Here is a 26,075-nt window from a genome sequence, read left to right as displayed (position 1 = left end):
AGTGTTTGTATAGGAAGTTCTTTACCTCCACTGTGGCAGGCACACAGCCTAGTAGGCTCAGCTTGTGTTGTGAATAGCTCTGCTAGCCTGAGCTGCCTCCGTCCAGCTGACACTTTACAATCCTTTGATTTGAATTTGCAAACTCTTCAAAGCCAGATCTGAGTTTCGCAGCATGCTCAGATGTCATCTTGTCTTCCCTCTGCTACAGTGGCTCTAGTCTAGAACCAGCCATTTACCTTTAATTCTGGATGAACTAATGTCTGGAACTTAATGTCACCACAAGCCTGTTAATATTCCTGGTGAAAGAAGCTACCTAGCATGTCAAATGCTTACACCTCCCCTCCTCCCCCATGCTGAGGGAGGAGAAATCACATGTAGAAACAAATGTAGTTCAAAGGTAGGTCTTAAGGGGACAGAGAGGATTGAAGTGGATTCTAAAATTCAAGTATGCCAGCAGACCCTCTTCCCCTCCACAGAGTTTACCAAAACATTCTTTATTTTTCCACTTAAGAATCAACATGGTTCAATTCAGAACAGTTGAAAAAGTTCAAGTCCAGAATAAAAGCAAAGTACCAGGCTGAGGGCAAGTACTGCAGGTGGTGATGAAAGGTTGCCAGTTACTGAGAGCTAGGAGGGAGCAGCTCTGCTGGCACAGTACTGACAGCCTCCAGAAGAGCTGGAAGCACCAAAGAGACTTGCTTACCAATCTGTCTGCTGGCCGTGGTTAGAACCCTGTTCTATATCTGCAGTTAATTTCTGGTGATGTTAAATGAGCCAATCACCAGGGGAAAGAGGTGAGGGCAGAGTGAGCATGAGGGGTTTGGTGCTGTGATCATGTGATAGGAAGCCCCATTTTCCCTCTGCTAAGCAACAGAGGTTTGGGGTGAGCACTCCCACCCACTTACTGTGCCATTTCACTATTTAGATGGTGGGGATTGCCCTTTGGCAGTGACTATTAGATTTTCATTGTCTTTATGGGTGACAGCAAGTGCGGTGAAGGATGGAATGCTAGAGGCATGACAGTGCTTCAATATTTATTATTTAATTTATAAAAAATAATTAAAAGCGGATTGCCAAGAGCCACGTTTTACACTATTTCACTATAAGTAAACAACAGCTGTGTCTTCGGGCTAGCCAAGAGTATCCAGCAGGGGGTCTTTTATTCAGGCCTTTATGTTAATATATACATAAAGCTTATTTTTGCACTCTTACTTCAGGTGCAAAAAACACAAAAATGTAAAGGAATCAATAGGACAGGAGACACATTTGGAGAGAGAGAGAAAGTCATTTCAGTTCAGTCCATGACCTGGATCTTTTCCTGGGAGGGATGCATTGCTGCTGGCTGGAGAGGACATGCAACAGGTATTGCTCACATGTGGTACAGATGTCCATAGAAGGCCAGTCCATCATGGTCTCTCTCTGAGAGGCAAGAGGCTGTGCTAGGCAATGGGGTTCAAACACCAGTGGTACTCTGAAAGTGACAATGAATCCAGGCTTCAGTTAAATAGGTGGAGTGCTCTGCCAACCCCTTCCCCCATCTGATCCAATGCCCACTTAGCACTTCATCCAGAGCACAGTCCTGGATAGTGCTGAGGACCTTCTACTCCTTTCGGTGTATGACAGGACTGGAACAAGCAAGCACCAGCTCATCTTCATTGGGGAAGGGGAGAAACATGACCTTCAATGATCAAGATGGTCTGCATCCTAGAGGTCATTGCTAATAGATCCCCACAGCTACTAATGTGTTCTTTACAGCTGTGGCTGGTCATGAAAGGGTCAGAATCTTCTGATAAATGGTCTGGCCCTAGTGATGTGTTTGTCACCTCCAGCCTTGATCACTGACGTACCATTCCTTGCAATGAGAGCAGCTACCTTGGCAGAGCTCCAACTGGTTCTGAATGCAACTACCCACCTGTTAAGCAATGCTAACGGCTATCATCTCTGTGCTCTGAACACTGTACTGACCTACATTGAAAATTAGGTCAAAACCAAACGCGGCAATGGACAGGTCTCGTCTGCCCCAAAGAGACCTTTCAGATCCAAGAGTTTCCTAATACTGCTCTCATAATGGACAATGCAACTCCAGACTAGAAGGAAGAGTCCCAAGAAAGCTGTCTTCCGATCTCCTGCACCCCACCCAGCCACCAGCCCATAACTATGGGGTACGCCTTATAACAAGAGCCAACAATATCCAGACAAACACATTCAGGACAAGTTGTATATTCTCTCTTTTTGAAATAGCTTTCCCACAATAAGGAGGACTAAAAAAGTTAACACACTGGAAGAAAAGGGTAGAGAACCAAGATACTGCTTGTTATTTTATGTATTCTGTGATGCACTCAGATACTGTAGCCTATGCACAAGATGCTATTAGTTTACAAGAGGGAGGATTCCTCTGTGTCACTTAAAGTTACTGCCTATGAACATGAGTCCCAGTTTGCATCTAAGTTGTGGCGATATACAAGAGATATTGGACCTTGAAGTCCAGCTTTAATGTCTCAGGGAATAAACCAGACACCAGACAGGGATTATTGGGTGAATTTTTCTGCAATAGCATTAAGCTGGAGAAAGATACAGATATCGTATATGGAAGTCTTTCAGGTGAGATGCTAAAATACAGTATACCCATCTCTGTTTGGAACCTGAGATCCAATGGCATCTTTTCAAGAGTGTCATTAATAAACCAGGATAATGGGCAAGCCAACAGTCAGTGTAACATGCCATTGGCCAAAGGTACTAATGTCTATAACCAGTCATTGTATTTGCCTACACAGGTCCCACTTCACAGAAGCAATGCATTCCCTTGAAAGGAACTCTGAGACATCCAGAAAGTGAAAGACTATAGAAAGCAAGTCTCACATTAAACAACCACAACAACAAAAACCACAACAACAAAAACACCACCACCACCACCACACCCCACACTTACCTAGAACAATCCCAATGTTCTACTTCAAACAACAATTGTGAGGATTTCTGGTCTTGGGTAGCTGAGTCCTCCTCCTTGGAGAGTCTCAGTGCTTTTATTAAGTTAAGTGGAAGATGCACACATGGTCTGAAGGGCATAGACATCTAGAACCAGAATGCCATGAAACGTAAGTTAACAAACAGAACAAATTCTCTGTTTTAGAAAGCTGGCATGGCTCAGAGCAAGTTTGCCAAATGCAAGACTAGTTGATATGTTAATCTACTAGTCAAGGTGAGAGATTTTAGTTGTACCAGGGTCAGGAAGTTCATTGTAATAAGTACTTCACCCAGAGATCTCCAAGCACTTCACAAAGATGGATAGGCATCATCATCTCCATTGTCACAGGAGTAAAAGGAGGAACAAAGTGAAGCAACTTGCTTAATAACACAGCAAGTTAATGGCCAGGCTTCAAAGAGAAGCCAGAAAATAAGTTTTCCATCTGGCCCCTTATTGACTAGGCTATGCAACTGTCCACACTTCTGGGAGTGTACATATTTCGTTACTGATTTGGAATCTTGAGACAGCTTCTTCCATCTTCTTTGAGGCAACAAGGAGAGAGGGGTTTAAGGTAAATTGGAAGAGTCAGTGGGACAGAGGAAATATTTTTATGACTAGTTAAGACATGGTTGGTAGGGTCAAGACAAATTAATCAGACTACTGTACAGAGTAAAGGACTTACCTTGATGCAGCAATCACAGCAGATGACACTAAGGGGAAAAAAAACTGTTATTATTTGAATGGAGTTCTGGAGATCCCAATACTGCAGGCAAAGATATGTCTTCCAAATAAGCTCAAAGGCATCATTTGCAATTATGACTTATTCACCTGGCTTCACAGTCAGAACTTTGTTCACAAATTACCAATGAACGGCAGACTAATATGTATTAGTTTAAATGAGGGATGTGTGAAAAAGTTCCAGCCTATGGAACAGCTCACTGTTTGCCACACATACTCAATATTCATAATTCAGTACTAGTGCTATGTGATTGGGTCACCAAATCACAGGCTGTTTGATCACTGCTGTTAACAGTTAAACTACTTCAGCCTCAAATACAGTTAAAGTGACTAAGTCTATAACAGGCCCCAGATTTGTTTCTGCCCCACGAACAAATCTTACAGTTTATGAGCAAGCAGAGGGGTCTCTACCCGCTCCAAGTCACTGAAGCATTCACAGATAATTTCAATGTTCATCCATAAAATCCTGACTTGGAGCATTTGCCTAGGAGCCTGGTCTAGAACCAAGCCAACCTCTGCCCCAGGACTTTGGGGATGATCAGATTCCACCTTTGCAGTCTCAAGCATAGGGGAACAAGCATGGTTCTTGAAGAGTAAGAATTTCATTATCTTTCATGAATTTTAAGAATAAAATAAGACACTACAAAGGTGACAGTCTTCCCTTCACCCACAACTTTGAGAAAATAGTTACAATAGAGCTCAACTATTCAGGCAAAATTAAAGGATTAAACAACTTGCTCCATTGACTGTTGCAATTGGACGCTTTAGAATAGTTTTCATGATCCTTTCTTCTGCCCCATAAAGTCCTTCTCCACCAGCTTACCTGCTACAGAGATGACACCTGTAAGGCCACAGAAAGACCATCTGCTTATGGCAATGGAAACAGACCTGCAGATAAGAGTTACCTATGAATGCCAATGGGAAGCACCTCTTAGCAAGCAGTAGATGTTGCCAGTACAGCATAGCATATTCCATATTATTCAGTGTCCTGAAGGCTTTAGATCTACCTACAGTAACAGGGTTCAAATACAGGAGGGCAGAGACATAAGAATTAAGAGCCATAGGCAAAGAGGTTTTCAGAGAAGATTTGAAACCTGAGTGTTGATGACAAGATTTGATTCAGACAGTAAGAGCTACTCTTGACAATGGCTAGATTGTGTGGAAGAGCATAGGCATCCAATGAAGAAAGCAAGGTGGGGATAGGGAAAAGAGACATTGAGACAGACTATTATTTCCAGGGAGATTAAAGTGTCAGGGCAAATTTGGATCTTGAAGTGAATGATGAGCCATAGGAGAAGCTAGGGAACAGTTTGGAGTCTATTTTTTTAAAAAGCACACATGGTGAGAAGTGGTATTGCCACAGGTCTCAGCCTGGAGAACCAGAACTTGAGGAGGTCAAAGAGGAAAGTTTCAATAGTCTGGAAAGGGAGGTGATCATGGAGGACTATTGCAGAAGAGGCAGAAAGGCGGCAGGGTGTACACAAGCAGTGTTGGGGATTCAGACAGAAGTGGGAAAAAAGAAGTATTCAGGGTGAAAGGTGCCAGAGTTGGACAGTGGAAGTGAACAACTATGTTAGAAGAAGCTCCTTTTGCTCAGAAAAAAAACACTTTGGTCTCATAGTCCAAGTATCTGAATGCCCTTCAGCTAAAAGTCTTGAGTTTGCATTTGCTTAGAGCTTTTAGTAAGGTCAGAACCCTAGCTAAGTATTGCATCTTAAACCCATTTGGTTCTTGTGGACCATCTATGACAGTTCTTTCCCATTTTGGGAGCAAGGATCTACTGGGCAAGAGCATGGAGTACTGGAATACTAGCTAGAGTCTAGGCTCAGTGTGCAAATTAAACTTGCTTAGAAATTTAACACTGTGCAGTGTCTAAAGCTTCCATGTGGACTTGGACAGGACTCCTGAAGATCAATGTATTATAGGGTTAAGTGAAACCACTTGGAACCCATTTGCCTATCAGGCACTTGTTATTCCCAGGAATGGAAGGACATGAGTGCATGAAGAGGAGTGAAGCTAGGAGACTCTTCAGAAAGAAAGGGCAGTACATCAAAGGGGAATAGTAAATACCCTGGCTTGTGAAGATATTGCACAACCATCTCTTTGGCGGGATCCCTCCATTTCAGACATCACAGCATATCTGGTTCCAATCAGTTCAGCAATGGTTGGTGATGGCCACCTTGTAGGAGAGGGGTAGTCCTAGGCAAAAAGGACAGGTAAGAGTTAGAGACCAAAGAAAAAGCCCAGTTGTTTGACTAGGATTCTAAACCCAAATTGAATTCCAGCCCCATGTGACTGATCAGTCTATAGTACAGCAACTGCCCAAGTCATCTCAAGCATCTTCTCTCAAGCTCAGTTCTGAGACAATAGAGGGCAGCCTGGCAAAGCACCCTCCTGAGTCCCAATACAGCTGTGCCAGAGTCTGAAGGGAGTGAAGGATGGCAAGGGAAGCACCTGGCTCCCATCTGGAAGGTGAGTCATGTTCTGAAAAAGTTTAGAAAACCAGCCATGAAAGACAGCTCCAGGCCCCAGTTATATTCTCTGCTCCCCATACAATGAACAGCCTTCTTGTACTAGGAGGCTAAGTCCAAAAGACCTCCCTGACACAAGTGTGGCATAGCCCCTTCTGCAGCAGACAAGGCAAAACAGCAGCTCTTACTGCAGCAGTGAAGGGATCACATTTAAAGGCGTGGTACACAATTCAGCACAGAGGACCAGAGCCACAAAGGTACTTAGACACTGAAGTCCCAGTTTTAGGCTCCACTGCAGACCACAGACCTCACTGCTGCCTCCCACTAGGTATCCAGATGCCTAACTCCCAGAGCACTCCAGGAACAGGGGAAGATGGTGCTCCTCCAGCTAACTCGCATGCAGGGCTGGATCCTGTAGACATGTCAGTGGCAGCCTAGCAGGTCAGGTCCTATTCAAAATCCAGCTTACAGAAGACAAAAAGCTATAAAGTGGGCACCACCACCCTCCTCCCCACCAACAAGTTTTGTGTTGAGTGAGCCAAGCACTTCTTGCAAGAATGAATTAAGTGATTTATAAGCCTAAACTGCCTGACTCCAGGAGTGATGTTTCCAGTTTGTGGATCACAAGCAGAGAGGCTTTTAAGTCCAGACTGCAGGGAGGAGCCTATCTCAGAGATGGGTGGGGCTCTACACACAACACCATTGGCATCTCTCATTGGCTAGCTTAGGTGTCCCCCTGTCTAGCATGCTAGCTTTGTGGATCACTTTCTAAGGCGCCTCTCTCCATTCATTGTATATGTATGTAGGCTCCTAACTTTATGGACTGCATTGTTGTTCCTGTGATTTTTCTAGACACCTAGAAGTTACTGTAGCAGTACCTAAGTAGATCAGGGCTCAAGAGTCAAGCTACGTACACCCTGCTAGTCAGTACAGAGGGTTATTTATTTATTTAAAGATGGCTGCTAAAGAAATCCACACTTAACATAAAAACTTGAGTTCTTGGGACCAGGTTATTTCCCCATCTGAACAACTACATTGAGCATGCTTTCAAGAAGCAGCCCATTGTTTAGTTTACACGGGGTTTTGATATCCAGCTTTCATCATATGCCTTAGGTCACACATACACTAGCAAAATAAGCCATGTTGGACAAATTCTCACCATCCCTCCTGTTTCCAGTGTTCTAGGCTTGGCAGCTACAGTAAACAGGACCTTACTGCATTTAACGCTCTTAGAAAAGTCTGTACCTGAATTTAAGCACAGAGGCTACGCTATTAGCAGACAGGAGTTGAGCACCAGACCATTCACCACTGTGTATGAAGGTTATTCTGAGCTGGTAAAGATGTCACATTTCTGTTAACACCAGATCTGAGACTACAGCTGCCACTGTACAGCTGACCTTTGCACCAGTGGCTTTACTACTGGTGTTAGGCCTTAACTGGGTGGGTGGGTGGGTGGGGGGAAACAAGGACAGAGCACTAGATCTCTAACAGAACTGAGTAGCCAGTACACTTACTGTTGCACACCATTAGACCGGCAGTTATGCTGGTTTTTCTACCCACCTCTCATCACTGATAGGGGTGGAGTAGAAAGAAGAAGTGGAAACTGTGCGACACCTGTTGTCAATCATGGCTTGGTTGTCCTAAAAATGCTTTTGAAATTCTTTATTCCTGAAGTTCAGTTAGGAGCACTGCACAGCAGGCTTGTTAACCGATGTCGTCAGAATCGGTTAGCAGAATGTGCATTATGCTAGTTTCTGCTGAACATGCACTTTCAGGTGCATTTTTAACTTTTTTCAGGAGCTCTAGAACTGTAGCCAGATACCATTTATTTTAAATGTTACTCATCAAGGGATAATTACCCAATCACATACTCAGAAGAGCCACGGTAGAAGTACAGCACCAGCTGTGCTAACAACTAGCAGAGAAGCAGGTACTGAAGAGCAGAGTTGTGTGAGAAATGGATTTTTTGCGCTTGCTATCAATTCTAAAATCCAAAAAAAAGTTTGGGTCAAACAAAATGTTTTGTTTTTATTTAGAATATTTTTAAACTTGGATTGATTTAGGCTATTTAAGTGTTTTAAACAAACAGTCATTTGGAACCAAAAACAGATTAAAAAAATCTAAACATTTCATTATGACACTGTAATTTTTTGTTGAAAAAGGTACTAAAAACACTTTGGCCAGCTTTATTAAGAGTTGAAGTTACGAAAGTTGGGGAAGTCCAATTCCCCCACCCCACATTCCATTTTAGAGCTCATTTCTATCCCAACATCAAGCTGCAACCCTTGGGACAGTAGCCAGGCCAACTCATTACCAGCTTGTGGCATCACTGGGAGTGGAGTTGCAGGCCCATGCAGGACTTACATCTTCCTTGATTTGAAGGGCACTCCTTAAAGACTTGGACCTCCCTCGGCAGAAAGGCTGTCGCTGATTTAGATTCAGAAAGCTGCTTGTTTTGCAGTCTCCTCGCACGGGCATGCTCTTGGGGGTAAATGTGCAGTCTGCAGAGCAATCTGGAAATGGAAACATAGGAATGGACAACAAGGTGTTAAAGTGTAAATGTGATGTGGTAACTTCAGAAATTCTTGAGATGAGTGGAACATGGCAGTGAAGCCTGTTCTAAAGACCCTCTTTTCCTTCCTTCCCTTACCAAAGATCACAGAAGCACCAAGTACTTGGGTCTATTCTGATGAGAAATGTAAGCAAGCAACCGTGATGTTTTGTTTATATGTGGGTCCTACTTTAAACCAATGATTAACTTATTCCTTTCGTTCACACATTCTAAAGCAGCAAAGCCTCACTGAATGTTTGCTACCATAACATACATCTTCGTGCTTCCAGTTTCAGGCCTCAAGAATTGTCACTATTTAGAAACTTAACAGATTCAAGAAGTTTCATAGCCAGGAACTGATTTGAAAGGTCACTCTCCATGCCAGAAACTCCATGTTACATGTTCCTCACATCAGATGGCTCTAAAAGACAAGTGCCTTCAAAAGCAGGAGGAAGCAGAAGATGGACTGGGCTCATAAGAATGTGGAGGACCCATTGATTCAAGTATTTAAGCCATGTTGTGAGAAGGGAAAGTAAGGCAGGAAAGAGCATACTGACCTGTGCTGCTGGATGTCAGTACAGATCTGTGTGAGATGACTCCCAAATTGTATTTCAATGCCCCGTCTGCTTCCTGTGGATCACAGATGGGAGATTCTTACAGTGGGTATAAGCCACCACATCAGGGAGGTAGGGCTGGGTGGGAAGTTCACCTCGGCATAACCAAGAGCCCCTGAGAAGAGCAGATATGCTCCTCATTGACGGTGAATGAGGCAACAGGGGCTCTTATGAGAGCCAGCCATCTGGCAGTGGTAAGGTAAGCAGAAGTAGTGGTAAAATTATCTGGTTTGTTCACCTCAATTCACACGCCATGCTCCAGATTAATAAGAGCAATAATGAGTCAAATGTCACTGGAGTTACATCATGGATGAATTTGACCCAGTAAAATTTTTTTAAAAATAGAGATGGGACCCAAATCCTAACTTCAACTCCAGCCTCCCTTAAAAGTTTCATGGATGGAAGAAGTTCAAATACAGCCCTTGAATCTAGACTCTCCTCCTACAGCTTTGGGCCCATGTAGGAAGCTAAATTTTTCCTGGCTCCAGTTTGCATGCAGAAACTCATGAAAGCAACTCAGGAGATTCTGTGGTTAACATAGCCTAATCCCCAGATGATTCCAGGTACCAATGCTTTGGCATCTCTCTAAATTAAACTAGTGGAAGTTCAAGACCCTACAATAGAAACTGCTTGAGAAGAGGTCCTTAGAGTACAGGAAACCTCAATAACTGGATTTTGTTTTAAAATCCTGAACTGTTAGCTTGTGCTGCTGTAATCCTGCTAGCCAAGAGCATTTGTACAAGCCTTACCACTAGAGATACACCAATATGACTCAGAATCAATGGAGCTATACGAGACATGTGATCATTCTGATGACAAAGTTCCTACCAACTATACACTGGAGCTGTGCAAATACAGCTAAAGATTTTCTACAAATATTCATTCACATTTGCAATTGCTTAAGTCAGAGAAAAGCATTTCACTGACAAAAGTGCATATAGGAAATAAACTTCCAGTTTGTGTGCAGGAGTATTTGTGCCAGAAGAAGAAGAAAAGTGACTGCATTAGGGAACAGAAACAGACATGTGACTGACTAAATACAGCTTGAATTTCAGACACCAAGTACTCAGAACTGTTCATGGTGAACTCTTAGAATAATCATAATCTTAAAAAAATAATCCTAATTTATTGAAGTAAACTGTCATTTGCTCAGGTATTCCACAAGCAGAGAAGGTTGAATTATTAATTTGCAGTGAGTAATTTATCTCCACTATATCTCATAACACATGAAATGCAAACACCTCTGGCATGAAGAGCAGTGATAAAGGGAAGGGGAACAGAAGACATTTTGGCTAACATTGGCTTCACAGATCCCAACTCTTATGAGAAGAGTCATAGGATGTGCATTGAGAGCAATAAGAACCTCAGTGTTAAAGGCTCCATCTACACTACATAAATGATCACATTTTTACACCGGGCTTGGATTTCCAGAGGGTAGATAGGACTCAAATGAACTGATTGGTACTCCAATTTATTCACCCTGGAAGAGTGAAGGGCCAAGTTGCCCATGCTGGGATTTGAACTTGAAGTTCCAGGGTGCCTGTATATTTCAAAATCAAATATTTGGGCCATTTCAGCCTCTATAGCAAGATTTTGTTTAAAAGGACTTACCTGAAATTCTGGGACCAGCAAGTCAGGGATCAGCATCTGTTTTTGGACTTTGTGAATTGTAAGTCCTGTACTGGCATTTTGGACAGATAAGCCATTGCCACATGGGGAATTCAAGGAAAACACTGGAATCACAAAGGTATCTGAAAAAACAAAACAAAACCAAGAACTGCAATGTAAGTGAGCTGTAGATGCAAGACACTGATGACACATTCCGTAAGTCTCACACTGGACCTCCCAGAGGCGGTGATGGCTCAGCAACCCTTTGCATCCTTCTGGCCTCCCAGGAGTTGAACCTTTTACCCCATCTTTCTTGTAACAGGTGAGAGACTCCAGCCCAGGCAAGTGGGCCCTAGCAGGTGACATAAGCCAGAGCTGCAGGGGACTGGACTAGATGACCTCAAGATCCCTTCCAGTCCTACAATTCTATGTCCGAAAAGTAGCAATGCTGGTGCCTGTGAAAATTGATCCGAGCTCCTTAGCGTCCCTTACTTGATCCATGACCAACGCATACACCACAAATATGCCTACTACTAGTGGATGTCCAGCAGTACCAGTAAGTACCTTTGTGCCTGCTCCCATTTCTCTCTGTGGAAGATGGCCGAAGCTTCTGTGGCTGTTTTATTTCCATCATGAGCAGGTCGTGCAGACTGGGCACTTTGGGGGAGTTCTCTTTTAGCTTCCTCTCCGAGGCCTGCAACATGGAATACAGAGCTATGAAAAGCCACTGGCTAAAATCCAGATCCCCAGAGCAATAGACATGCCCCTTTTGAGAAGTGCACTATTTCACAAGTCAGTCTCCACACCCAGCCAAAAATCCTGTAGCCCCAGTACTCTCACCATTTGTAACCTGTGCACTTTACACACAAATTCCAATCTATAGGAACAAAACAGAGTTTTGTTAATCAATGGAGAACGTTTCCATGGACCAACTCAAATTAGAAGCTATAGTAAATGAACCATAGCTTGACCAGGATTGTTCAGAAACATTTTAAGAGGCAAAAAGGAAAAGGAGAAGCAGTTGCATTAGTTAGAAATGACATGGAGAGAAAAGGGCAAAGAGTCTAGTCATCTTTCTGTCCCCTGTAACACAGGGTGCCTTTTAATTTGGCCTATATATGAAAAGGGGATGTTCTAACATTCCAGCTATCTTGCCGGACTTGAGAATGGGATAGGTCAGTATTGCTTCAGCCAGTTCAGAGATCTTTCTGTTCATGCCATCACAACTAAACAAGTCACTTACTGGCTTTAAAGGGAGCTGTGAAGTGACTGTGTTGCCTTCAGAGCTCTTGCAGTTTTGCTCACTGTTGATCTGAAAGGGTGAAAAGGACACTTATGAAATGACGAAAAGTTAGTTTTCAAGAAAAAATTGCCTTCCCCAGAAATGGAGAATGAACTAGGAAATACAGTTTCACGACCTTACATAGCCACTCATGACATTTCACAAGTGTGTGTCTAACTCAAGTCAATCTTTTTAGGCAAGAGATTAAACAAGAGTCCTATTAGAAGACATTTGCTTTCTTGGGAGTGAAGGGTAGAAAGGGCAATAGGATTGAAAGATGTTTTTGCAAGGAGAAAAACCTGTGAAGAAATAGCACATGGCCATATACCGGGAGCTGGGCAGCACTTATGCACATACCTAAGTCTTACAAAATTCCTGCAGCCCATGAAATGATCCTGGATAGAAGCAGCATAAAGAGCTTCAAGACTCTAAGAAGCCTCATAATGCATGACTCCAAAATTACAGCATATCCAGACCATGGTGTCACAGAGAGGGGAATTCATGCAGCAGAGCTTAGCAGAACTTCCCCTCCCATTAAAGCAAGAATAGCTAGGGTGACCAGATGTCCCAATTTTATAGGGACAGTCCTGATTTTTGTTTCTTTTTCTTATGTAGGCTCCTATTAACCCCCACCCCATCCCAATTTTTCACATTTGCTCTCTGGTCACCTTAAGAATAGCACCCCCTTGTAGTTTAACTGAGAAGCTCTTAAACAGGTTAACTGCAACAGAAGTAGCTAGCAGGCACATACAAGTTTGTTTCTCAGATTCTCATTGGAGAACACTAAGATTCTATCACATGGGCACCTCTTCTATGACCCCCCCCCCTGCCCAAAGCATAGATTGGGCTGTCACAAGAGGACAGTATTTGTGAGAAAATGAAATCAGACTCCATTTAGTATATCGGGTACAGCTGCATTTGTTGAATAGCCCTATTTTGTGCCTGTGCTGTTTGCTTTCCTAAGGAGTGGGGCTTTAGAACACTGGGGAATGCAGGCAGTGAGGGGAAGATACTAGATACTAGCAGAGTGCCTCCAGGTCAGTTTGCCATTTATCCTCTTGTGTTGCCTGTTCCTCTCATTTGTGCTTGCAGACTTGACCCTGGTTTGACAAAGACGGATGCAAAGCAGCACTGAAGGTGCAGAGGGGCTTATTTGAATTTTGACGACTCACGCATGGTTTCCTGTGGCTGTTTTGATCAAGGACTGCACTGTAGCTAGTAGGAGGTACACTTACAACTGCTTGACAAATGCTTTTGTGACATATTTGTAACACCAATGATCCATGGAGCACAGCTGAAGACCCAGTTCATTCTGCTGCCTTAGGTTATGGTTTTGAGTGCACCTGCAATTTATACCTCATAATGTGTAACAGCTAGTGATGTGCCACCTCCTATCTGTCACTATTCCTCTATGTACATGTAACCTGCTGGGTGTGGTGTTCTGTCCCATCCAGTGGCACTGAGACCACATAGAGAGAGAGAAAATGAGTCTGCTGCTCTACAGCCTTAGCTAACAGGCAGTTGGCTTTTAGCTCATGTGGTGGAGGCTCATGCACTAAGGTCCAGAGGTCCCAGGTTTAATCCCACCTGCTCATGACCCAGGGGTCTGTTGGTGTTATATAGTCCACTCTAAAGTATTTCTGTGCCCTCCCCGGATCAGAGTATCTGAGCACCTTGCAAATGGTGTATGCAGCACTAGCTGGGTTCAGACTCAGGATCCAAGTACAGTTTCTCAGCCCAGTTGGAAGGACACCACTACAGTCCAGGAGCTGGTGTTTGATAGCTGAGGGGAGGATTTTCAAAGTGAAGCTCATCAGCCCTGGCTGAACCAGGTATGTCATTCCCCCTCACTTTAGGAGAGCATACAATAAGAAGCTGAAGAGCTGGCATTTAGTGTGGTAGGCAAGATTTTTATTTTGTAACTATAAGTTCTTATTGCCAAATTGTTTCTCCTTTCGTGCCAGAGTCTGCTTGCAAGACATCGCAACACCGCACAACTTCATGCCAGCTTTTAAAACCAAGTGGTGATGCGGCAGTCCTTTAGAGGAACTCAGTCATCATCTCAGGGCACATTAGCCATCAGCAGCATTGGAGCCCACTAACACTTCGGTCAGCACAACAGGACTTGCTGGGAACTTGATCAGCTTTACTTATTTTGCCCAATCCCCCATTCAAGTCAGTGAGTGCTGCCTAAGGGCTTGAGGCAGACCTCTAGTAAGAGACAGTTTAATGAAGTGGCTTCAGACAAGGCAGCCTAGAATGCTTTACATAGCGCTAAATTTAGTTTCTGGAAGTGAAGCGAGTTGGTGGGTGAATATGGTGGCCATTATATGCTCTAGTGGAGCTCATGAGTTCTCACCCACCCTTGGAGCCTGAAAGTTACTCTGAGGGAAAGAGACTGAGGACACAGGTTGGGTTTAATCAAACTGATGTCAGTTGCCAGGTAGCTAGAGCAGCAGATGCCAAACTAAGCATGTTGAGAACAATTGCTCACCTTCACCTTGCGGAGGGTGTACCTCTTGCGTCGGATGTCCTCTGCCAAGAGCTCATAGGGAGAGCGGGCATATTCCCTGGGAAGAACACTAGGTTGGGGTTGTTCCATGACCTTGCGCAGCCTCACTCCATTCTGCAGTTCCCTGATGACATCGTGCCACAAGCTAGCCTGCTACAGGGCAACATGAGCCAGTTAAAAAGGTCTCTGGAATCTGAGGTGGTATTCTCATTCAGTAAGGGGCTCAACTAGCCATTACAAACCATTTGTATCTGCACAAATATCTGAGAGAGTCTCATTTAAACCTGCTTAGAAATTCAGACAGAAATTCAGTGCTTAGACCCGGGGGGAGGGGGGAAGAAGGCACACAGAGGTCTTTGGATGGGATACTAGGCAAGATATTAAGTCATTAAAGGTGGCCTACAATATAAAATGCAGCCTTCATAATCCTTCTTACCCCTCTTTCTTTGGGGCACTCAGAAGACTGAAATAATACAAATTAAACACAAACTATGGGATCCAGACTGACAACTACAATACGTATCCATTCTGTTCTTTATCTCAGTCTTCAAGGCACCTGCTTTTAGGTTGGTGCTTGGGCCTGCAAGATCATCCCATTAACACAAAAAAATGATCCAGTTCAGATCCATGTGTTAAATCAACAGCTTAACAACATTACCTAAACTCTTTCCTTCTCTTGATCTTAGAGGTGAACAGAACAAGACCAAACAAGTAGGTTGTGTGTGCGCCCTTTACTACAGTATTTTTGATTTAGGACTGCCTTTAAAAAAAAACAAAAAACCTTAAGTTTCCCACATTTGCCTTCCCAAGGCCTTTCCCCCGACCCAAATCTGCAATATCAGGTCTTGATCACTATTAACTGCAGGATATTTAGAAGACATGACAAGAGCCATAACTAAGCTGCAGCCCTCAAGCAGCACAGATGAGAGGGATGTTTAGTCACATGCCCTGATAGTCAAGAACCTGGACTGTCCATGGTTTTAACCTAGCTACACATAAGGTCCTGTCTACACTACAGAAAGGGAGTAATGTTGCAGCCAACTGAAGTAAAGGAGAGCCATATTGAGACAGTCTTTCCAGAATGATTGTACTTCTGGAGTAGCAGAAAATTGAGCTACCTTTTTAAATTCAAGGATGCCCAAGGAAGGACTGCAGGCAAACTGGCTAATAGTAAAAGAGACTGACACAAGCAGCTGTATGACTGCTTAAGCTGAACTGCCTTCACAAACAAGACAAAGGGTATGTCTACATCTACAATTTTGCAGCGCTGGTTGTTACAGCTGTATTAGTACAGCTGTATAGGGCCAGCGCTGCAGAGTGGTCACACTTACAGCAACCAGCGCTGCAAGTGGTGTTAGATGTGGCCACACTGCAGCGCTGTTGGGCGGCTTCAAGGGGGGTTAGGGGAACGCGAGAGCAAACCGCGGGGAAGCAGGTCTCCTTCCCCGCGGTTTGTTCTCGCGTTCCCTGAACCCCCCTGCAAGCAGGTCTCCTTCCCAGCTGTGTGCTGTCGCGTTCCCCGAACCCCCCTGCAAGCCACGGGGAAGGAGATCTGCTTGCACGGGGGTTAGGGGAACGCGAGAGCAAACCGCGGGGAAGGAGACCTGCTTCCCCGCGGTGTGCTGTCGCGTTCCCCGAACCCCCCTGCAAACTGCAGGGAAGGAGACCTGCTTGATTACCAGAGAGGCTTCCTCTGGTATGCTGGGATACCTGTTTATTCCACGGAGGTCAAGAAAAACGCTGGTGAGTGTTTACACCTGATGACCAGCGCTGGATCACCAGCGCTGGATCCTCTACACCCGAGTTTCAACGGGTGTATGGCCAGCGCCGCAAACAGGGAGTTGCAGCGCTGGTGATGCCCTGCAGATGTGTATACCTCCTCAGTTGCAGCGCTATAACTCCCTCACCAGCGCTGCAACTTTGTTGTGTAGACAAGGCCTAAGTATTACAGAAAAGAGTATTGTAATTACTGCAATCAGCACCAGAGTCCTTTTCTGGTTGTAACAGCACCTCACCTTACTTTATGGGACAGTATTAAGTAGTTCATTAGCCAACTATCCGAGAGAACGTTCCATTCTTTTCACATCCAAAACTTGCAGCCTTATTCCTAGGAAGACTAAGTGCAGTACCCAGATACTGGTTCTAGCGCAGTTTCCCTTGCTAGCCTTCATGTGCATTTAGCTAAGGTTGAACCTTCTCAGCCATGGACCTTAAAGTGGTTACCCAGACTTTTGTTCCCTCCAGACCCTGCATGGGGCTACCCTGATGTCAGATGACAGAGAATGTTGTTCTATCAACCTGCACACATGTCCCAGGCACAGTTGGAGTCAGGGTTACCCAAGCAGAGGAAGAGCTAACAGCATTAGCCTCATTAATGCAAAGGGATGTGGAGCTATGCACATGCTACACCCACTTAAGTCATTTGGCAGGGGAGTGCACACTTAAAGGCTGGTGCAACAGTTATACTCCGAAGAGGCATCTAAGCATTGAGATCAAGGTGACTGGTGCCTTAGATACTCCAACATATGGTTGTAGCTAGGACAGCACAGCACTGCACCAGATGTGCCTGAGAAGGGGTCTGCCAAACAGTGATGTTCAGCATATTAAGTGTATAATCCTGTGCTCCATAGACTGCTTTAGGTACCAGATGCCATTCAAGGGGTTGACAATCAATCTATGGAGCCTTGCTCAATTTGGGCCTTGGCTACCTGCCATGATGGTGCAAGCAGCTGGCTCTTGGGGGGCTTGAATCTGGGGGACTAGAGGCAGAGGATTGGCAATGGGGCTCTTAATTAAGAAAAGTGCTATTTCAAAAGCAAGTGAAGCGGAATCTCTTGGGCTTTCAGGCCACACTGCAAAGCCCATGCATTTACTCAGGTCTTCCCTGAATAAGCTACGCGAGATTGATTTAGTGGTCTGGGGAGTGCGAGTTAGCTTGCTAGTTTATTTTAATACATGACAAAACTGAAAATATGCCTAAACACAAATGTCAAACATTTTCATATGAATGGTTTGTTATGTTTCAAAGTGAACACTATTTAGACAAAGGGAGTAGGAGCAGGCCTCTTGGGAGTTGCTGTTTCTGTCTTAGACTCCAGTGCTTTGGTTTACCTTGGCAAGGCTCCAATCAGAAGAGCTGTTTACTTTTGAGCACTGAATTCACTGGCCCTGGACAGAACAGAACAAGTCATTGTCCCTGCCCCAGGAATCTTGAAGTCCAACAACTAGAGGGATAAGACGAGAGAAGGTGGTGGGGAAAAAAACAAAAACAGAACATGGAAGCTATATCTATACTGACCCGTTTCTGGGAATCTCCCACCATTGCATTAGGTCTGATGGAGCTGCACAAGTGCTAACAGTTGAAGCCAATGGCCTTTAGCTAGCTTGACATCTAAATCTGCTCACAGCAGGTCTACGTGACATGGTGACTAGAATCAGAGGGGTAGTCGTGTTAGTCTGGATCTGTAAAAAGCAACGAAGAGTCCTGTGGCACCTTATAGACTAACAGACGTATTGGAGCATAAGCTTTTGAAGTGGGTATTCGCCCACGAAAGCTTATGCTCCAATACGTCTGTTAGTCTATAAGGTGCCACAGGACTCCTGGTGACTAGAATGTCACTGGCTGATCTACAGTAGCACATCCAACATTGTTAGCACCAGTGCTACAGTAGGAGATCTCCCCAAAGTTGGCAGTGTAGACGAGACCAAAGAGAAGAGAACTGCTCGAGGCAGATAGCAATTCCCACAGAGAACTAGAATTTAGCATAACATGTCACTTGGTATTTAGAGGATTTTAACTAGTTATGTTTCTCTATTTGTTTTAAGCTGGGAAGTCACTGGAAGGCCTCACAGAGAGTATAAAAGCAAAAACCAAGAATTCTGAACTCTTACCCAGTAATTATCCTTCTCCATCTGAGTGTCATTTTCCAGCAAGTCCTCCACATCCATTCTTCTTAGACTCTGTCAAATGAATATGTGAGCTGATCACTAGCCTGTACTGTTCTAGTCATTCCTAGACCATTCCTGTCTACCCAGCCCCAGTCACAGTACCGCCTACTTCAACAGTTGAAAAAACAATGTGGAAGACAAATACACAAGGTTAATGTATTCTGGCTCTTGGGAGAAAGCCCACCCCTTTCACATGCAGGGAATAGAACTTTAGCTAAATAACCTTCTGCTTGGGGAAAGGCAAGAGGATTAGCCTGGAATTAAGTGTGTGAGGTAGGAGGAAAGAAAGACAGCAGCTTAATTATGGTCCCAAAATACCTCTTTGGAGTTCTGTAGGGTGAGCATTAGTTTCTGAAGATCTTCATACTCAGCAAAGAGAACCCTGCAGACTGTTCTGTAATAGCTGGCAGCCTCAGAGGGCCTGGGCAAATGCTCCTCACAGATCTGAAAGGAAATGCAGCCATATACTCAGCACTGATGGTTGGAAAGAAAGTTCTCCTTGAAATAAAGGATTTGGGGATGGGGGGCAGGTTGCCTCTCTCAGTTTACTCAGGTTCTGAGATTAGGATCACCTTTCCAGGTGTCCCTTGCATGTTATAGCTCAGAAGAGCTTCCCTTCTGCTAGGAGGGCAAAGGGAAGAGGACTAGAGAGGTGACGCTGCCTTTTTCTGAGACATGGCAGAGACAGCATGTTAGAGAAAACCACTGTGTACGCTCATGAAGACTTGTTTTTATTCTGTTTTTCTTAAATCTAAAAATAACCCTGTCCGACTGAATTTTTGGCTGCTTTGTGCATTGAGCACACCAGTCATTTGACCAGAGATTGGAACAAGAAAACATCATTGAGAACAGTCTAATGGACTAGGCACAAAGTAGGAATCATTAGAACTCAAATCCCAACTCTTTCAGGAACCTGCTGTAAGGCTTGGCCAAATCATGTTTCTATGTGCCTGTTTCCCCATGTGTAAAATGGAAGAGGGGTTGAGAGGCTCAGTGTCTGGACAGCACATTGAAGCGAGAGTACTGACCAGAAAGCATGTGCTGCTTTGGATAAAGCTTTTCTTAGTGCCTGCACACTGCTTAAGTTCTACAGATACAAAAATACCTGCCCATATGGGGAGGGCTTCTAGTAAAAAGGTTAGTCTAGCCTAGAGGTGAGTTTGCAAAGCTATATCATAAGAGTCTTGCCCGCTGGAGACCAGAGGCCTGAAAAAAGAGGATAGCTATTAGGATTAGATGAAGCCTTTCCTTTAGCTTCAGTGCTGCTTTTGAGTAGAAGGTCCCATTATCCCTTGGGATATGGGAAAGGTTGCTTGACTGTGCACTAGTCTCTCCTAACTGCCTGCACTTACATTCAGCTGCCAGGCCAAGAACAGACAGAATGCTGCAAGCACCGATTCTCCTTTTATCTGCAGAAGTCTCTCCTGAAGGCAGGACAGGTGCATTAACATCATGCTTTCTTACTGATGTGTCTATAACTTCCTTTTTACTACCTGGGGCTTATCTGGACCCTATCCAAATATGCTGAATCTCTGTAGGTGACTAGGAAAATCAGGCGGGGGGGGAGAGGGGGAAGAGTGGGAACCACAAACGTGCTGCCTGCAGGCATGTTTCTATGAGCTTAAGTTCAAGGCAGGTACTTGCACAGGAGACAGACACAGAGGAGAGAACTGGAGATTAAGGGCCTAGCCGTGCTACAGATATTAATTGAGTTTGTAAGTTGTTAAGACCTAACGCATGGTGTGTTTTCTCATCCTCACTACAATTAGTAACTGTGCCACCTGTGTGGGATCCTTGACAGTGGCCTAGGCTGGCATGGGGTTTCCTGCAAGCAGTGGGCCATGTGTGCATAGCCTGACCAATGCCTGTGAAATTAGTTTGTCCCTTCTTCCTTCCTCCCATCACTGTGCAGTAGGATCTTTCGGAGTGCACCAACTCACATACACTGGTGGGGCAAAGACCAGATTTTCCCAGAATGCACTGGAGCAGTCAGGTAGTGTGGTAAGTGCAGATACATTAGAAAAATTGACATGGTTGTATAGTCAAAATAAGAAGGGGGAAAAACCTTGAGGACATCCTGGAAAGTGATGGCTGGTTTTGTTGCCTCAGTGTCTAATTTCAGGAGGAGGGAGATCAGCTTTTCCAGTGGTTCACTCAGCTCTCGCTCCAGATGGTTGTCAATCCCCCAATCCAGGGCTTTATAGATCACCATTCCCAGATGCTCTGTCAGCTACAGATGCCAAAGAAATGGTCTTTCAGATTAATGTAGAAGTAATTTGGTATTGTGGAGATAAAGTTCCCAAATGGAATCCCAAGATTTCTACCCCTCCCAATCATGCCAGCACCCTTCCCCACATTCAAGGCCATCTGCCTCTTTGGACACACAACATAATCCTACCCCGGTCATTCAAGCAGCTACTGAGATGCTTCTGGATCAACTGGGGATAAGAGACTGGGGCCTAATTCAGTTGTAAACCCAAATATGGCTAGATAACATTGTTTAAGTGAACTGTGGCAGCAGGGAGAACAGCCTGCTTTCTCTGTTAGCCACTGTTGACAGCACTTCCTGCCACAACTCAACTTCCCCCACCCCTTCAGTGTCTATCTTATGCCCAGTCGATTTGCGTCATTTTTTAATTTAGCCCTGGAACTTCACCTCAACTTCCACTCCCATGCAGGAGACACCCTAGGCAAGCCACTGGGACAGCAGGAGTGCCATGAATATTAGATGACCATGGAATCTTATGAACCTGCTGCGTCTCTGAAGAGCAAGACTGCCGAGATTCCTTTAGCTTGGTAGTTCTCAAACTTTTGTACTGGCGATCCCTTTCACATAGCAAGTCTCTGAGTGCCACCCCCTCCCTTAAATATATAAAAAAGGGTTATTAATTTAAATGTTGGATGCAAAGCAGGGTTTGGGGTGGAGGCGGACAGCTTCTGACCCCCCCCATGCAATAATCTCATGACCCCCTGAAGAGTCCAAAATCCCAGTTTGAGAACCCCTGCTTTAGCTAGTCCTTTTACCAATGCAGGCTTATATCTGTGCATTTGCCAGACTCAAAATCACAGGCTCTTAAATGTCATCTGACCTCCAGAGTCTTACCTGCTCCTCCAGTTGAGGAGTCTTGTTAACATCTGAAAGGGAAACAAGTGAAAAAAGATCAAACAGTTTACCAATCCCTACAGACTTAAGTCCATACTAGAGAGGGTAATTAGAGGCAGCATTTGTTTTTTTGCTGGTGGTGGATGTGACTGGGGTGCCACTGAGCCTCTGACCCACCAGCCTGGGGTCCCTCTCACTGCGATGCTGTAACAAGCAGCAGACCACTCCCAGTCCTGCACTTCCACAGCATTCACCCAGGTAGGGACACACCCAGCTGCAGTTACATGCAGGCTCTCTGACCAGCCACAGCATGAAGCAACAATAGAAAGGCTACAGCCAAAATAATTCCCAGCTTTCCATCTTAACACCCTAGAGTGGTACTGTCCTGGTCCAAACCCCAGCCAGTATGAAATTATCCAGTTCACCTGCCCCTCAATGTGGAGAGGAAACGCAACAGCCTTTCTGAGCTAAGATTTCCAAGCACTTCACTCCAACTCACTGGTTTAGATAAAGCAAAACCAAGTTTATTAACTACAAAAGATACATTTTAAAATGCTTATAAGTGATAGCAAACAGATCAAGGCAGATTACCCAGTAAATAAACAAAAACAATCTAATCTTAACATACTAGAAAGATAGATGAATTCAAATCTTGTCACCCTGACAGATGATACAAGCACACTGCAGATTTTAGCTTGTGCCTTAACAATGCTTTGCAGCTTAGAATCCCCAGGTTTTCATACACAGGCTAGAAATCCCTTTAGCCTGTGTCTAGCACTTCCCCCAGTTCAGTCTTTGTTCCTCAGGTGTTTTCAGGAGTGTTCTTATTGAGGAATGAAAAAACACTCATGAGGTCACTCCCTTCCCTATATAGCTTTAGCATATGATGGGAACCCTTTGGCCCCAAACTCAGTTTGTGGAAAAACAATGACATCCCAAGATGAAGTCCAGAAACTTGTGACCTGGTGTAATGAGCTTGTGGAGTCATAGCAGCCATTACTTAGAAGCTGTCTGGAGCGTTCTCAGGAAGGCTCATTAGGTGGGAGATAAGCTTCTCTTAAGGCCTATTGTTTTCCCTAATGGCTCATTATCCTGAATAGACCTTTCCCAGTCAGCTATCTAAACTAAAAGCATCTTGCCTAGAGGGCATCACCCAGGTGTAACTACATTTGAAATACAGATACACAGTCAACATTCATAACTTCAGATACAAAAGTGATAATGCGTACCAATAGGATAATCATGTTCAGCAAATCATAATTTTTCCAATGACATCTCACATGACTAATCTTGCATAAAATGCATCGTAATCATAATAATATCACTATGAAGAATATGAGGTGCAGTGTCATGGTGGAGACCTCCAGAAGCCTTGGATCACAGCAATCCTCCCCTTTCCAGAGGAGATAAACCAAATAGGACTATCTGAGGTCACTAGAGAAGATGTCTGGTACATCTTCCATCTTGAGCGAGGCATGGTGGCGATGATCTACTAGTGGATGTTTGTTAACCCAGAGAAAGAATAATTCTCCTTTCCTTCTGTACTCAGTAGCGTGTGTGGTGGTATGCTGGGAAGAGAACATGCCTAAATATAGCTCTGTCTTTGCACCAATGTTTGACCTCTGGTAAAGGAAGGTATATTTATTGTCCATCTTTCCTCTCCAGGTGGACGAGCTAGCAACAGACACAGAATCCCTAGAGGTGTCAGCAAAAAGAAATATAGGCGTGGGATTCATCTTTGCTCCAAATACTGCCACAAAATGAACTAAGTCTTCATCAGCCACTTGTCCCTCTTCTCTCACCACCCACAGCTGACAGTCACATACCAGTACAACTGCTACTTCCAGAGAAAGTTTAGCAGCAGAAAGCAAGCAGGCTAGGGAGTACATCAATATGATTAAGCAGTTCTCAAGTCACCAAAGCTTCAGTTTAAAACACAAATAATTTGTGCGTGTGTGCACCCACATAGGTGAAGACAATCAATTTCCAGGAACTAGAGTCCCTTATCTCAGGTATTTATCCAAATTATTCCCCAAACCAAGTGATTCAACAGATAATGAGGGGGGGAGAGGAAGGCAAAGAGCAGCAGATGCAGAACTAGAACCCAGAAACGTTGACTCCTAGTCAGATACTCTAACTATTAGAAATACTACAGTTAGACACCCACTTAGTATCCCTTTCTTCTCTATTCTCTGTAGAGACTAACTGGCTTGGAGAATATAGCTCTTCACATTAGGAGCACAGACATTGGGTTCAAAGAAATATCAGGCAATACCACAAGTTAATTTTTTATTTGTAGCATGATTCATGGGATTCACTATGGAAAGCATTTCAGAGACAGAATCACATGGCTGTACATTCTCATAGGCACAGTAAAGAAACCCATAGCATTATCAGAAAGAGAAGACTTTTGTCTAAGAGCCCAATCCACCGGTGCCTTTGTTCTTACCAGACTTAGGATACACCATGAAGGAAACAGCACCATCAGAATGGATAAGGATGCTTCCCAGACCTTTAATCACCACAGGGTAGGGGCCTTGAGCCAACTGCTTCATTTTATGGCAACACTGAAAGCAAAGGGCCCAGGCCTGCTCCTCACTTATTGGCTGGTCAAAACATCTCAGAAACTCTCCCAAAGAAACCTTAGTGACATTCCTCCATTCACAGCTTGAATAATCCAGTTTTTTACTTTCACCATTCCCCATGTGCTTGGTTTCAGCTAAGCTGTTCTACATCCACTCCTCAGACAGCCATAGGTGCGTCTACCAGTCTTTTATCCATTCTGCCTTGTCTCATCTTCAGGTGGGACCATTCAGAGCAACTTTAGGCTACAGCACCTTAAAGGGACACCATTACTTTCAACATCTGCTCTCTATTTATACAAGCACCAGTGAATGAAGACTGAGAAAAAATTAAAAGGGACCTTGACAGATTAGAAGCATGAAAAAATTAATGTCTGGCATAACTCCATTGATTTCAACAGGTTTGTAATTAGAACAAATGTGGCTCATGGGCTCAACAAATTAGATTAAGCATGAAAAAATACAAAATCATCATCAGTGGGGGTGGTAATAATCTACTGTACCCGGGGTCCTCAACATGGTGCCCATGGGTGCCCTGGCACCCACCGGGGCATCCATATGCACCCGCCTACTGGCTGCCGGACAAGCAGCCGCCGAAATGCCGCCAAGAAGTGGCAATGTCAAGAAGTTCTACCGCTGACATCACGCCGAATTTCAGCAGCATTTCAGCAGCGATGCCTCTTGACATTGCCGCTTCACGGCGGCATTTCAGCATCTGCTTGTCTGGCAGCCACGATCCTTGGCGGCTAGTTGTCTGGCACCTGCCCCATGGAAAAGTTTGGGGACCACTGTACTATGCAATATACATACTTAGTGGGAAGGAGGCACCTGGTAATTAATGATGCTGAAAGACCTCTGGATCAGTGGACAGCAAGGAGGGTGGTGTTTTCTCAGAGGCCTGTCCCATGGGGCAACCAAGCAACCACATTCTGTATAAGCTGGAGCTTTTGCATTTTATCCACCTTCAGCCCCAGAAACAGTGAGTTGCAATTACCCAATTTGGAGGTAATGGATACATGGATCACTCTGACCAGATCCTCATTGGGAGGAAGGGATAGTTTCTAGCTGGAGGTGGAAGAAGGATTTTCCTTTTGTTCAGCATTGATGCTTCCTGATTACCTAACAGTGAGGCCAGATGCTTACACTAGCAGTGCTTTAATGGTATAGCTATACTGAAAAACACTCCTAGTATGGACCCAGCTTACTTTGGAAAATCTGTGCCTTTGCCAGTATAGTTTATTCCAGCCCCCCACCCCCACCTCTTTAGCGATGAGACAGGGCCCCCAGGTTTTGCCTCACTTTGGTGAAGAGTGGCTGGATGCCTGTGGACAGATCATGTGGTGTTTTTGTCTTTTATCATTTCCCTGTGTGAGTTCAGTGTAGTGATCATCTCATTTTACCCACATAGTTGTTGGGGCATTTAGTTCACTGGATGCCTGCCACAATATGCTGATAGACACCAGTAGGACCCCCCCCCCAGCTCTTGAAAGGTATATTGTGGGGGGCGCTGATCATTGCAGCAGTCATAGTGATTATATGTCCACAAGTTTTGCCTCTGTTGTTCAGGCAACGTCTGGTGCCGCTTTCACTTGTGATGGGAATGGCAGTGACCTGTCTTGGGACAGGCACGATTCCCTGAAAGGCAGGTCACTGGCCACACTGCCCAAGATCCCTGCCACGTGGATGCACCTTGGGGTGAGC

At 44.5% G+C, this 26,075-nt stretch overlaps 1 protein-coding gene across 1 annotated transcript; it reads right to left on the bottom strand.

Annotated features, from left to right (window-relative positions):
• Window positions 1-1,252: 1,252 nt before the first annotated feature.
• On the bottom strand, window positions 1,253-24,497 carry LOC115644366 (protein spire homolog 1-like). The gene is made up of 16 exons (XM_030548600.1): window positions 24,242-24,497; window positions 21,793-21,824; window positions 20,755-20,919; window positions 19,008-19,133; window positions 18,633-18,701; window positions 14,724-14,891; window positions 12,191-12,259; window positions 11,512-11,641; window positions 10,951-11,090; window positions 9,283-9,355; window positions 8,539-8,687; window positions 5,774-5,902; window positions 4,527-4,591; window positions 3,648-3,675; window positions 2,930-3,072; window positions 1,253-1,471 (listed from the first exon to the last, which is right to left on the bottom strand). The coding sequence occupies exons 1-16, from the start codon at window positions 24,495-24,497 to the stop codon at window positions 1,285-1,287; spliced, it is 1,929 nt and encodes a 642-aa protein (XP_030404460.1). The 3' UTR covers window positions 1,253-1,284.
• Window positions 24,498-26,075: the final 1,578 nt, after the last annotated feature.

This window comes from Gopherus evgoodei, chromosome 1 (genome assembly GCF_007399415.2).
Source record: "Gopherus evgoodei ecotype Sinaloan lineage chromosome 1, rGopEvg1_v1.p, whole genome shotgun sequence".
NCBI classification, from domain to species: Eukaryota; Metazoa; Chordata; order Testudines; family Testudinidae; genus Gopherus; species Gopherus evgoodei.
This window is presented reverse-complemented; position numbering and strand designations above follow the sequence as displayed.